This window comes from Rhinoraja longicauda, chromosome 20, assembly GCF_053455715.1.
Source record: "Rhinoraja longicauda isolate Sanriku21f chromosome 20, sRhiLon1.1, whole genome shotgun sequence".
Taxonomy (NCBI): Eukaryota; Metazoa; Chordata; class Chondrichthyes; order Rajiformes; family Arhynchobatidae; genus Rhinoraja; species Rhinoraja longicauda.
This window is the reverse complement of record NC_135972.1, coordinates 33,709,650-33,725,117: the sequence shown is the minus strand read 5'-3', so window position 1 is coordinate 33,725,117 and position 15,468 is coordinate 33,709,650. Positions and strand designations below refer to the sequence as shown.

Sequence of the window (15,468 nt, the reverse complement as noted above, 5' to 3'; positions counted from 1 at the left end):
TGTGGCTGGCCTGACAGGTCCTGCTCTTTTCTCACCTCCGGCTCTAACCATCCCCCCCCCCCCACCCCCTACTTTCAGTCTGAAGAAAGGTCCCGACCCAAAACGTCACCTATCCTTTTCCTCCAGAGATGCTGCCTGACCCGCTGAGTTACTCCAGCACATTGTGTCTATCTTTGGACTGAAGGGCCTGTTTACTTGCTGTATGACTCGTTGTGACACCAAAGAAATGGATCTTTCCACAAATATTTTCAATATTTCTTCCATTCAAATCACGTGATTAATATTGGCCAATACAAAATATATCGGAGAAATAATTATAATGCACAACTTACTCTCCAAGTTTAGCCCAGATGGCCAAGGCAACTCGTAGGATCACCTCAGACCCTTCAAAGAACACGGAATCCCAGATTCGGAGGACAGTGTGATTAGGAAGGCACGTGGCAAATAAAGTCAGGAACCACTGCATGGTGAAGACATTGGTCAGGGGAGGCTCGTAACTACCTGTCAAATAATAAAATAACATTGAGCTTGATCAGAATATATGTAATCAGACTGAAGGCAAAGATTTATATTCTGCTCCCCACCCCCTCCCATCCCCCTCGCTCTCGTTCATCTTTCCGTCTTGTTACTGCAACATCATTCAGCTTTTAATCAAATGTCAGTGTGGGTGCATGGAGAAACAATGACCAAATGACAGCCTATCTGCTAATAGATGCTGCCAATTAACGTTTGAAAAGCAAAGCACTTTGGCGGTGTGATTTTGCCTCGAAGTATCTCCTCAACATCAATCCATATGATTTACTGCAACGTGCTTGTTTATTCCCATGTGTGTGCTTACAGTCAGCGTTTATGGAAACTGGCTTTGAGTCGAAAAGTGGACTATCAAGTAGATAAACTCTCATTAATCAGAATCCGTTGCAGCTTCCTCACATTGTTGAGTTCGTTTCCGCTTCAGGGCGGGCCTTCTGATAACATCAACAGTCATTTCAACACAGCCAGTAAAACGGCAAAGATAAACTTTAAAAAGCAACGTTGAACTTAACAATTGTACGTGGCACATAATACCGAAATGTGTTCATTAAGAATGTTTAACTATGGAATAACCTGGGTTTATATTTAAAAAACATAGTGTAGTATTCTGGGTCAATCGAGCATGCCAAAAACATGGCATTTGCTGGTTTAGGTATTGTTGAAGATGTTTGATCATATAGTATTGTCATCTGAGAATGTAATAGATCACAGAAGTGAAAAGACCATTACACCAGAGGGAATATATTCTGCCATTCACTAATTGTGGCGCAAAGAATGGAATTCACTCCTGCCTATGTCTACACTAAAATCTGTGCACAGAGAAAAAAAAAATACTGCCCCAGATCTTGCCAGTAACTGGTTATGAATTGTTCGTATGAACAGTAAATTCTCCACAGTTTCCACATACAGCATGTCATCCATCATGTCCACCACTTTCAATAAGATACTTCTTCCCCTCGGTTCCGCTTTCAGCATACCACTATTTCTTCCATGTCTCCCTGATTCACTGTCCACCCACCACTCCACTTCTCTCAGCACTTCCTTTACAACTGCAGGCCTTGCAACATCTGCCCTCTCACCACTTGCCTTCTCACCATTCTGGGACATAAGCATGTATTTAAGTGAAGCAATAATCAGTCTGTGCTTCTTCCAGTTTCCTCGCTGGTTCTCATGCAGTGGTCACCGCTGCATGGGAGAAACCAAAGCAGATTAGGTGATTGTTTTGTAGAACATCACTGTTCTGTTCACTTCCATTTTCCATCCCACTCTGTCTTTGGCCTCCCTACGTGTTACACTCCCACAAAATGCACAGTTCAAGAAACTGCACTTCATCTTCTGCCAATTTACATTGCAGCTTTTGGGGCTCAATGCAATAATTTCAAGTGATTTATCTTTCCATGGCACCACGGTGGCACAATGGTAGAGTTGCTGCCCTACAGCACCAGAGACCTGGGTTCCATCCTGACTACGGGTGCTGTCTATATGGAGCTTGGACGATCTCCCTGTTTTCTCCGGGTGCTCTGGTTTCCTCCCACATTCCAAAGATGTAAAGATTTGTAGGTTAATTGCCTTCAGTAAAATTGTAAATTGTCCCTAGTGCGTAGGATTGTGGTAGTGTACGAGGTGAGCGCTGGTCGGTGTGGACCCGGTGGGCCGAAGGGCCTGTTTCTGCACTGTATCTCTAAAGTCCAAAGTCTAGTCTTCTGCCAAAGCACATTGCCGCTCTCAGGATTTAATATTTAAGGCACTAATTTCAGGCGATTTGCCTTTCTTCTTGTAACAGTTCTGATGCAAGGTCATACACGTGTAACATTAACTCGCTCCTCAGATACGGCCTGATCTGCTGAGCATTTTCATTTGAATGAGGAGAGGATGTTTCCTCAAATGGGGCTGACTAAATCTTGGAGCCATATATAAAAGCTAGCCACCAATAAATCTGTGGGAACAATCAGGAGAAATACTTTTCCAGATGATTATTAAATTGTCATATTCACTACCATAAGATCAACCAATGATAGATGGTTTTCTGGCAAAGGTGGATAACAACGAACGGAATGGACAGAGATGCTGCAAACCACTGAAGTAAGGTGAGAATAGACTCGGGTCAGCATGGACTAGATGGGCTGAATGCTCTCATGATCTTGTACATGCCATGTCAGATCTGTTACTAATATAAAAAAAACATCCCTTTCTCAGCATAAAATCCTCCTCTGAAATCTTGGAAACTGTAAACAATAAAAGTCTTCAGCTGTCGAGGAAAATCTGCCCAAAAAGAGGAATTTCTTATAATAAACAAAGAATTTACCTGCACTTTCCTTGTTGGCAACCTTCTGGAGATCATCAAGATACTGAGAAAGCTCGGGTAGTTTTATCCGGAGAAGGTCACGAAAAACAGCCATATCCACCGATAATGCACGTAGATTATTGGCAAAGTAGCTCTCAGGAAGCACTTTGTCAATCAAATAAATCATTATCTGCATATTAAAAAAGATAAAAGGTACAGAACCATGTGAAAGCCATATCACAATTTTGGATGATCAGCCATGATCATATTGAATGGTGGTGCTGGCTCAAAGGGCCGAATGGCCTACTCCTGCACCTATATTCGATGTTTCTATGTTTAACACATTTAAACGTTCCTCCTCATGTAACGTTCCATTGCACAGCTTACAATACATATTTAGAGAAAGTTTGAACTGGAATTTAATTGAATCAGCTTGTCATTGTGTTTCTGTAAATACGATGGTGAAATTTAATATATTAACATTCTGTAATTATGTCTAATGAGATGGAGGAACTGAGGGAAATCCAGGTTAGTCGGGAAGTGGTGTTAGGTAAATTAAATGGATTAAAGGCAGATAAATCCCCAGGGCCAGATAGGCTGCATCCCAGAGTGCTTAAGGAAGTAGCCTCAGAAATAGTGGATGCATTAGTGATAATTTTTCAAAACTCTTTAGATTCTGGTGTAGTTCCTGAGGACTGGAGGGTAGCTAATGTAACCCCACTTTTTAAAAAGGGAGGGAGAGAGAAAACGGGGAATTATAGACCAGTTAGCCTAACATCGGTAGTGGGGAAAATGCTAGAGTCAGTTATTAAAGATGTGATAGCATCACATTTGGAAAGTGGTGAAATCATCGGACAAAGTCAGCATGGATTTACCAAAGGCAAATCACGTCTGACGAATCTTATAGAATTTTTCGAGGATGTAACTAGTAGAGTGGATAAGGGAGAACCAGTCGATGTGTTATATCTGGACTTTCAGAAGGCCTTCGACAAGGTCCCACATAGGAGATTGGTGTACAAACTTAAAGCACACGGTATTGAGGGTTCAGTGTTGAGGTGGATAGAAAATTGGTTGGCGGACAGGAAGCAAAGAGTAGGAATAAACGGGTCCTTTTCAGAATGGCAGGCAGTGACTAATGGGGTACCGCAAGGCTCAGTGCTGGGACCCCAGTTATTTACAGTGTATATTAATGATTTGGACAAGGGAATTGAATGCAACATCTCTAAGTTTGCGGATGACACGAAGCTGGGTGGCAGTGTTAGCTGCGAGGAGGATGCTAGGAGGCTGCAGAGTGACTTGGATAGATTAGGCGAGTGGGCAAATGCATGGCAGATGCAATATAATGTGGATAAATGTGAGGTTATCCACTTTGGCGGCAAGAACAGGAAAGCAGAGTATTACCTGAATGGTGACCGATTGGGAGAAGGGGAGATGCAACGTGACCTGGGTGTCATGGTGCACCAGTCATTGAAAGCAAGCATGCAGGTGCAGCAGGCAGTGAAGAAAGCGAATGGTATGCTGGCATTCATAGCAAGAGGATTTGAGTTTAGGAGCAGGGAGGTTCTGCTGCAGTTGTACAGGGCCTTGGTGAGACCGCACCTGGAGTATTGTGTGCAGTTTTGGTCTCCTAACCTGAGGAAAGACGTTCTTGCCTTAGAGGGAGTACAGAGAAGGTTCACCAGATTGATCCCTGGGATGGCGGGACTTACATATGAGGAAAGACTGGATAGACTGGGCTTGTACTCGCTGGAATTTAGAAGACTGAGGGGGGATCTTATAGAAACATATAAAATTCTTAAGGGGTTGGAGAGGCTAGATGCGGGAAGATTGTTCCCGATGTTGGGGAAGTCCAGAACCAGGGGTCACAGCTTAAGGATAAGGGGGAAGTCTTTTAGGACCGAGATGAGAAAACATTTCTTCACACAGAGTGGTGAGTCTGTGGAATTCTCTGCCACAGAAGGTAGTTGAGGCCAGTTCATTGGCTATATTTAAGAGGGAGTTAGATGTGGCCCTTTTTGCTAAAGGGATCAGGGGGTATGGAGAGAAGGCAGGTACAGGCTACTGAGCTGGATGATCAGCCATGATCACATTGAATGGCGGTGCAGGCTCGAAGGGCCGAATGGCCTACTCCTGCATCTATTTTCTATGTTTCTATGTTTCTATGTGTTCTGTATTATGTAAAATCCTATGTAAAATCTCAAATTGGAATCTATCAACAATGCAATTACACAATGCAGCAAATTAACACCTGCTATTATTTATGAAAACTAAAATGTCAAGAAGGCAAGTATTTAATTTACAGCGGCACAAGAAACAGCAGATGCTGGAATCTAGAGTAATAACTGCTGGAGGAACACAGCGGGACAAGCAGTGGCTGTGGAGGCAAAGGTAGCAGTTTGGGTCGAGACCCTGCGTCGGGACTCAATACATTATTTACATCAGACTACTGTGATATTGCTAATAAGCTGAATGAAATAGATTAATGAGATAATAGGAAGTGACAAGAGGAAAGGGAAGTGATGGAAGATGGGGATTATTGCTCTAGTCTCACTTTGCGAGTTCAAGTCCCACTCCAATGGCTTAAGCCTAAAATTGCTGGATGGTTCTCCTGACTTTGAGGGAAGTCTTACACTGTTTCATTGAAAGGTGGTGCTTTTCAGGTGATATGTATACTGAAGTATCATCAAATCTCTCAGGTGAGCAAAAGAGATCTCGGCTTTATTTGGAAGATGAGCAAGGGCTACTCCCAGAGCCTGGCCAAATATTTTATCTAAGGATAGACTATCTGATTATTATCACATTGTTGTTCAAGGGAACTCGCTGCAGACACTGGTTCAAACTGGTACGAACTCTGGTTCCTACGTCAGAACAGGAAGGGCTGAAGAGCTTCAGGTAAAAGGGATGTAAAAGGCAACGCATGAATACAAACGATCCTTTCTTCATTCAACTTGTTCTTTTGAGAAAAGGCAAAGTTCAAATCAGAACGCTGTCATAACCCAATGGCAGAATGCCTGTTAGAAGCTCCTAAGAGCAAAGGTAGACACAAAATACTGGAGTAACTCAGCATCTCTGGAGAAAAGGAATGGGTGACGTTTCAGGTCGAGACTCTTCTTCAGACTAAGAGCAAATATTGATCAATGAAAACACAATTCCCATGGATGTAATAAAGCAATGCACAGATGTAAATGTTCATCTTTAACTGGATCAGCAGACTTTTCCTTTGCCGTTACACCTACCTTTAGTGCGTCTCCTTCATTTACTTCCATCACTTCCAATATGAGCGCCGCAAGAACATTGAAGCCTTGGCAGTAGCCAACAAATTTATTCCAACGGGCATAGGCCAGAAGAACTCGCTTCAACACCACCCGATCCTGTTCAGCTTCCTGCCCGCAGTAAGAACTACAACCTGTTCTGTGAAGGTCCTTGAAACAAACAATTACAAAGCTTAAGTAACTCTTTATTCACATTCTAGAACCTCAGTTTTGAACTTTTTAGGGGCAATAATCATGAGCCTCATGGAAACTAAGACACAACAGTATTAACAGTTGAGTGAAGACTTGGATGTAACCTTTGATTGATAAATAAACAGCTGTAATGGCGTTCACAGATTTCCAAATCTGAACATGATATATATTTCCAGAAAATGAAACGGTGCACATATTGTCAACATATAACAATGTCTCAAGTCACAAGGCCAAGCGCAGGCAGGAGGGACGAGTGTAGATGGGATATGTTGGCGGTGTGGGCAAGTTGGGCCAAAGGGCCTGTTTCCACATTGTATCAGTCTACGACTCTATGACAAAATAATCACTCACCTTCCTGCATTAGAACGAGACTATAAGAAGCAGGACCAAATGGAGGCTGATCTTCCACCTCACCTCTAGCTGTACTATCCCCATTTCCTTTAATATCCAGAAATGAATGAGCTTATGTAACATAGAAGACTATTCAGCACAGCAAGTTTCTGCTATCCCATCAGAGGAATCTCACCAGACCCATTCCTCCTATTTTTCTGCACACCTTTTCAACTTATTATAAATCTTGCCTATTTTTATTATTTTGCTACTTGTCTACTCGAAGGACTAATTATTGAACCAACACATCTCCGAGATGTGGGAGGACATTCTACCAGGACCAGAGAGAAAGTCACGCAGAAGGAATGGGCAGCACAGTAGCACAGCATTAGAGTTTCTACCTTACATCACCAGACACAGACGTTTGATCCTGACTACGTGTGCTGTCTATATGGAGTTTGTACGTTCTCCCTGTGACCGCAAGGGTTTACTATGGGCGCTCCAGTTTCCTCCCACGATCCAAAGATATACAGGTTTGTCGGTTAATTGGCTTCTGTAAACAGTCCTTTGTGTGTAGGGACAATTGTACTGATGTACGGGGGCGATCGCTGGTCGGCGGGGCCCCTAATGCTTAGGGGCTGTTTCTGTGCTGTATCTCTGAAAAAAAGAACGTGCAAACTCCCCACAGACAGAACCCGAGATCACAAGATCAAACGCAGGTCTCGGAATCTGTAAGATTGGAGCACTAACTGCCATGCTCTCCTCATGACCTCACCTCCACAACCCTCTGGATCGCCATCGTCTAAATAAAGAATCTGAATTAATATTTCAGTCCCAAATGGCATAGGCATTATTCTGAAGCTGTAAACTTAGCCAGTACAAAACCCCTCCCTGCGTGCACTCCGTCAAGACCCACAGGAATTTTGTAATTTTTAAAAATCTCCCGACTGTAAAGTGCATTGATCCAGTCCATGCAATCTGCCCCTAAACGGCACACCACCTCACGAGAAACAATTTGGTGGATTTTTGTTGCATTTCCTTTCAGACAAGTACATCCTATTATAATGAAAGGAAATGAAGACTGTACACAACATTTCAGGTGTGGTTTCAACAGGGCCTCCTTAATTTCAGCGAGACACATTTACTCCTGCACTCAAATGCTATTGAACCAAAGGTCAACATATTATATAAAGGTCAACATATTATATATATTATATAAATGCTATTGAACTGAAGGTCAACACACTTATTTCTTGCTGCACCTACCTGTGACTTGTGTGCAAGATCGTCTTGGTTACTTTAACACCAACATTCCCCTGTCTGCCCCCGTGTTAAAAATACACTGGTTTCCTGTTTTATTTCGCAAAGTGAATAACCTTACAATTTTCCACATGTTCCCCCCCCTCCCCATCCCCTCCCCCCCCCCCCCCCCCCCACGCGGGTTCTCCTTTTTTCTCCCCTCCCCCCATGGCAGTCCCCCCACACTAGGTCCTCCTTTGTTCTCCCCCCCCCCATGGCGGTTCCCCCACACCGGGTCCTCCTTTGTTCCCCCCCCATCATGGTGGTCCCCCCCTCACTGGGTCCTCCTTTGTTCCCCCCCCCCCATCATGGCGGTCCCCCCACACCAGGTCCTCCTTTGTTCTCCCCTCCCCCCATGGCAGTCCCCCCACACTAGGTCCTCCTTTGTTCTCCCCCCCCCCCCCATGGCAGTCCCCCCACACTGGGTCCTCCTTTGTTCCCCCCCCCCATGGCGGTCCCCCCACACTAGGTCCTCCTTGTGCTTTCCCCCTCCCCCCCATGGTGGTCCGCCCACGCTGGGTCCTCCTTTGTGCCCAGCGGTACATCGTCTGACTCCCACATGGCCCCTTCCTCGACTGTTGCCGCCCTCATCGACCGCCGCACCGACCTCCGTCAACCCACGAGGCTCCATCGCCCCATGAGGCTCTGCCACACGGCTTCTCTGCGGCCTCCTGGGAGGCATTATATACCATCCGCCATGTTTTTTGCCCACTCACTCAGTTTGCCCATATCCTCTTCATCTCCCTTTAGATCCAACTGAAATTCCCACCAAATTTTGCATGAACAAACATGGACATGTGATAGTTAGTTTACTCAGCCAAATCATTGATATGAATTGTCAATACCTGTGGCCCAGTACTGTTTCTGAAGTGCCCCTGGAGTCTGTGGCCTCCTATGTTCCAACAAATGCAAATATCAATTTGCGGAACAACACCTTTTCTTCTGCTGTGGCACGTTGCAGCCCTGGGGCTCAATATTGAATTGAGCAATTTCAGATAACTCACTTTTCCTGTTTGTAGCAGGGCCGGCAAGTTTTACTACAAGGTTGTCTTCTGTGATTTTGAACTGATTTTATTCCCTCTCTGCAAAGACTTCCTGAATTCAAAAAGGTATTGGATGAGTACTTGACAAAGTGTGGTAGTAACAATGAACAAAGTGTGGGATACTGAGACTGAGGACATTCTTTTACCAGGAGTCAGAGAAGACACTGAGCCAAATGGTCCTTGCTGTACCATAACAATACAATGAGTACTCCCCCTTCTGGCGTGGGGTAGACTGAGACTGACTTCCCTCCCCCCCCTCTCCCCAATCTTTGCACATCCTCCAAGCCTTTCCACTTGTCACTTTAATGTCATGTTTCATGTATTTTGGGTTTTTATGACTGTTGGCAGATCAATTTCCCTCCTGGGATAAATAAAGTTATATCGTATTCTATGAATTCACTCTGTCTTGTTGGCATTGCAAACCTGCAATGGGTGGAGATCGTCCTTATCAACTTCCTGCTGATGGATCAAAGTCCAAAATACACTGGCTGACTCAAATGTCTTAAGAGCAAGGAGGGACAAGAAATAAACAGTGCCTTGAAAATGTCAGACACAATGACTGGAACAGTAGATTTATTACCTATGGTTATAGACAGTAGACAATAGACAATAGGTGCAGGAGTAGGCCATTTGGCCCTTCGAGCCAGCACCACCATTCAATGTGATCATTCTCAATCAGTACCCCGTTCCTGCCTTCTTCCCATACCCCCTGACTCCGCTATCCTTAAGAGCTCTATCTAGCTCTCTCTTGAATGCATTCAGAGACTTATGTTTCTAACCTTGAAGCAAACATAAAAGCTAAAATGATGTCTGTTTATATTTATTTATTAACGTCAGTGTGTTCACAAGTACTCTGCATTTAGCCATCATCCAATACAATACCAATTCTAAATGTCAAATCAGCACAGCTCAAGTTTCCCATCAACATCCATACTATTTGTCGATTAGTCATTTGCAAGTCAGAACAGTAGCCAGGGTAATACTTCACATCAGGAGATTGTTGGCTGGACACTTTGACATCCTTTAAATGTTTTTGTTACCAGTGAAGGATCCTGGACAGATTGAGGGCATTAAAAGCTTACCGTGAAGCAAAAAGGAAAAGCTATTACATTTTGCAGTTGAATTAAAAATACAGCAAGACAAGCAGAGAGGTTTAAAGTTGAATACCAGCGATTTGAATTGACCATGAAATGATTTGTTCTCTTAAGAATAAACAGCTGTTGGAAATGTAATGTGCCAATTATATTTTCCTGTACTGGAAACTAACTGCGTGGCAATGTGATTGTGCCTGGAAAGGAGCAAAGGCATGGTGGGGAACGCACTGTACATGCTTGTCCATGTGGCCCCAGAAAGCACATGAAATCCAATGCGGACAACTCAATCAACTGATTTTGCTGCCATTCATTAGCTCTGTGGTTCAAGGCAGCTACAGGATCGTTAACTAAGTGCCGTGTACTTTCACAATTCTCCATTATTTCTGTTAAAAGTTCAGTGTGGTTCTGGGTGCAATGTAAAATAAATGGATTGCAAGGACTGTGACAACTAGATTATAGGACTCTTGGTGCACTGGGCTTATCAAAGCTCAGCAGCTCGATGCTGGTGCTCCTCGCCTGTTTCATGCTGGCTTCTCCTCCCCCTCCCTCTGTTGTACCTACTGTTGCCCACGTTGTGGTACTGGCTGGTCACTCACAATGGCAAGGTTCTGCAGCGAGCACCATATGTCCCAAATACTGGCTCTGGTGTTTATTGTAAAGTTCTTCAAAAAACAACGCAGTAGTTGCTTTCAATCCATCAAATGCCTGATCCATTACATTTCTGGTGGGACCGCTGCTCTCGTAGTCTGGCCAGCTCTTCAGAAGTACCCAGTTACCTAAAGGAATCGTGACGTTTCGGGTCGAGACCCTTCTTCAGACTGATGTCAGGGGGGGGCGGGACAAAGAAAGGATGTAGTTGGAGACAGGAAGACAGTGGGAGAGAGTAGGAGGAATCACAGAGGGGGGGGGGGGGGGGGGGGGTCAGTGAGAGAGCGTGTTGCTAAACTCTCGGAGAGAGGACGTCTGAAGAAGGGTCTCGACCCAAAAACGTCAAAGCCGCTCCACTGCGATTTCTCCTCAAGGTATGTCTACCTTGAAGAAGTTCTCCTCCTCTCTTCGATGAGAGTTTAGCAACATGCTCTCTCACTGCCCCCCTCTGTGATTCCTCCTGCCCTCCTACTCTCTCCCACTGTCTTCCTGTCTCCCACTACATCCTTTCTTTGTCCCGCCCCCCCCCCCCCCCCCCCCCCCGACATCAGTCTGAAGAAGGGTTTCGGGTCGAAACGTCACCCATTCCTTCTCTCCTGAGATGCCGCCTGACCCATTGAGTTACTCCAGCTTTTTGTGATACCTTCGATTTGTACCAGCATCTGCAGTTATTTTCCTATACAACCTAGAGATCGTGATGCTAGTGTAGAGAGAATCTCAGTGTCACTGTAACAATGGGGGTGGAGAGCATTAGTGCAAGGTTTCTGGATCCAAGCAGGACAATGGTTACGGGTCACCATTTGGACCCACACAAACCACCGTGAGGACACTGAATCGGAAACCGTTGATCTGCACAAGTTTTCGTTTCACACAGGAAACAAGCTTGGGGCATTAGTGCAACAATTAATAACAAAATATTTATGACTCCATCATCTAGTTATCTCATGGCCCTATCTAGGACCATCGTTCCAGGGATTATCTCTTCGGTTGCATGCCAGGGTGAAGGTGCCCCACTCCTCCTAATTGGGCAGTTGAGCTGCAGGAGAGGGTGGATGTAATTAAAGTAATGATCACTGAAAAGGCCTGACCTGCTCATTGAACAAACTATTTGGACATAGATCATGTTTCTAGGAAAATAACCGCAGATGCTGGTACAAACCGAAAGTGTCACAAAATGTTGGAGTAACTCAGCGGGTCAGGCAGCCTCTCAGGAGAGAAGGAATGGGTGACGTTTCAGGTCGAAACGTCACCCATTCCTTCTCTCCTGAGATGCTGCCCTGACCCGCTGAGTTACTGAAGCATTTTGTGACACCTTAGATTATGTTTCTGCTTGCTCGACAGTCTCAATACTCTGTTTGATTAATGCCCACTTGTTACTGTCACTTGCGAAGTAAACCACTTATTACTTGTCAGAATTTTGGGTTGTCAGTGAAAATTGTACAAACTGATATCTTACAAAGGCACCTGACAAGACCATGAACACATGCAATAAAGCTACTTAACAATGCGGTCAATGCTAATTTATAAATAATGGCAAGTTGAGGGGGAAGGGGGGAAGGGGGAGGGGAGGGGAGGGGAGGGGAGGGGAAATTATGAGAAAAATAAGCTGGGAAATGAAGTGGATTCATTACACTTGCACTTGTAAAGTAGTTTTGCACAGACAGAGACTGCATGCATTTCTGCTGAAGAGTAGGAAAAGCTAAAGATATTTTGTCTTGTACGAATTATGTTAGGTGTTACCTTCACTATTTGAATACCCATGGAATCATCATCAGGATTGCTCCTTTCATTAAAAGCAAAACGCATGGTCTTCTCCCAATCAATTGAGATACTGTGCAAATAGTGGTCAGCAAGAGTCAGCCAAACCTAAAAGCGAAGACACAGTACAAACAAACTCAGATTACTCCACAATGAAAAGGATATTACAATAAACATCAGATAGTTAACCTTCCTCGGTGTACTTACTAAAAGACACGCAGTCGATCAAAACAGAGGCAGTTTTGGCTGATATTCTGGAAATATCCAGATCAGAGTAGCTGAACATTCTCAAAAACATTTGGATTAGGAGTTTAAAGATAGAGTTTCTACAGAGCTCATGTTTAATGTTTAGTTTCAGTTATTTAAAAAAAAGAACTAACACAGCAAAATTCTAAGTAACATATAACATATAACAACTACAGCATGGAAACAGGCCTGTCCGGCCCTACCAGTCCACGCCGACCATTCTCCCTGACCTAGTCTCATCTACCTGCACTCAGACCATAACCCTCCAATCCCCTCCTATCCATATACCTATCCAATTTACTCTTAAATAATAAAATCGAGCCAGCCTCCACCACTTCCACCGGAAGCCCATTCCATACAGCCACAACCCTCTGAGTAAAGAAGTTCCCCCTCATGTTACCCCTAAACCTTTGTCCCTCAATTCTGAAGCTATGTCCCCTTGTTGGAATCTTCCCCACTCTCAAAGGGAAAAGCCTACCCACGTCAACTCTGTCCGTCCCTCTCAAAATTTTAAAAACCTCTATCAAGTCCCCCCTCAACCTTCTACGCTCCAAAGAATAAAGACCCAACCTGTTCAACCTCTCTCTGTAGCCTAAGTACTGAAACCCAGGCAACATTCTAGTAAATCTCCTCTGTACCCTCTCCATTTTGTCGACATCCTTCCTATAATTTGGCGACCAGAACTGCACACCATACTCCAGATTCGGCCTCACCAATGCCCTGTACAATTTCAACATTACATCCCAACTTCTATACTCGATGCTCTGATTTATAAAGGCAAGCATACCAAACGCCTTCTTCACCACCCTATCCACATGAGATTCCACCTTCAGGGAACAATGCACAGTTATTCCCAGATCCCTCTGTTCCACTGCATTCCTCAATTCCCTACCATTTACCCTGTACGTCCTATTTTGATTTGTCCTACCAAAATGCAGCACCTCACACTTATCAGCATTAATCTCCATCTGCCATCTTTCAGCCCACCCTTCCAAAAGGCCCAAGTCTCTCTGTAGACTTTGAAAATCTACCTCACTATCAACTACTCCACCCATCTTAGTATCATCTGCATATTTACTAATCCAATTTGCCACACCATCATCCAGATCATTAATGTAAATGACAAACAACAGTGGACCCAACACAGATCCTTGGGGCACTCCACTAGACACTGGCCTCCAACCTGACATACAATTGTCAACCGTTACCCTCTGGTATCTCCCATTCAGCCATTGTTGAATCCATCTTGCAACCTCACTATTAATACCCAACGATTTAACCTTCTTAATCAACCTTCCATGTGGAACCTTGTCAAATGCCTTACTGAAGTCCATATAGACAACATCCACAGCCTTGCCCTTATCAATTTCCCTGGTAACCTCTTCAAAAAATTCAAGAAGATTAGTCAAACATGACCTTCCAGGCACAAATCCATGTTGACTGTTTCTAATCAGGCCTTGATTGTCCAAATAATTATATATATTGTCCCCAAGTATCTTTTCCATTAATTTTCCCACCACAGACGTCAAACTAATAGGTCTATAATTGCTAGGTTTACTTTTAGAACCTTTTTTAAACAAAGGCACAACATGCGCAATGCGCCAATCTTCCGGCACCATCCCTGTTTCTAATGACGTTTGAAATATTTCCGTCATAGCCCCTGCTATTTCTGCACTAACTTCCCTCAATGTCCTAGGGAATATCCTATCAGGACCTGGAGACTTATCCACTTTTATATTCTTCAAAAGTGTCCGTACCTCCTCTTATTTAATCCTCCTAATTTCCATCACTACTCTACTTGTTTCGCTTACCTCACATAATTCAATATCCTTCTCCTCGGTAAATACCGAAGAAAAGAAATTGTTTAATATCTCCCCCATTTCTTCCGGTTCAGCACATAGCTGTCCACTCTGACTCTCTAATGGACCAATTTTATCCCTCACTATCCTTTTGCTATTGACATATCTGTAGAACCCCTTGGGGTTTACTTTTACATTACTTGCCAAAGCAGCCTCATATCTTTTTTTCGCTTTTCTAATTTCCTTTTTAAGATTCCTTTTACATTCTTTATATTCCTCAAGAACCTCATTTACTCCCTGCCGCTTATATTTATTGTATATCTCCCTCTTTTTCCGAACCAAGTGTCCAATTTCCCTGCAAAACCACGGCTCTTTCAAATTATTATTCTTTCCTTTCCACTGAACAGGGACATAAAGACTCTGTAAAGACCTTTAAATATCCTCCATTTCTCTATTATATCCTTTTCATAAAACAACAATTTCCATTTCACTCCTTTTAAATCCTTTCTCATCTCCTCAAAATTAGCCTTTCTCCAATCCAAAATCTCAACCCTTGGTCCAGATTTGACCTTCTCCATAATGATATTGAAACTAATGGCATTATGATCACTAGACCCAAAGTGCTCCTCAACACATACCTCCGTCACCTGACCCATCTCATTTCCTAACAGGAGGTCCAACACTGCCCCTTCTCTGGTAGGCACCTCTACGTATTGCTGCAAAAAACTATCCTGCACACATTTTACAAACTCCAAACCATCCAGCCCTTTAATAGAATGTGATTCCCAGTCTATATACGGAAAATTGAAATCACCCACAATCACCACTCTGTGCTTACTACTAATATCTGCTATCTCCTTACATATTTGCTCTTCCAATTCTCGTTCCCTATTTGGCGGTCTATAATACACCCCTATAAGTGTTGCTAAACCTTTCTCATTTCTGAGTTCCACCCAAACAGCCTCCTTAATC

At 43.8% G+C, this 15,468-nt stretch overlaps 1 protein-coding gene across 2 annotated transcripts in view; it reads right to left on the bottom strand.

Moving 5' to 3' along the window:
• The window catches only part of tbc1d30 (TBC1 domain family, member 30), a 76,196-nt gene that overhangs the window by 27,261 nt on the left and 33,467 nt on the right, over positions 1 to 15,468 (bottom strand). For both annotated transcript variants that reach the window (XM_078416643.1, XM_078416642.1), the window contains 4 exons: positions 12,434 to 12,559; positions 6,052 to 6,237; positions 2,837 to 3,005; positions 333 to 501 (listed from right to left, as the gene is read on the bottom strand). In XM_078416643.1, coding sequence (XP_078272769.1) covers positions 333 to 501; positions 2,837 to 3,005; positions 6,052 to 6,237; positions 12,434 to 12,559 — 650 coding nt within the window. The remainder of the gene's footprint in view (positions 1 to 332; positions 502 to 2,836; positions 3,006 to 6,051; positions 6,238 to 12,433; positions 12,560 to 15,468) is intronic.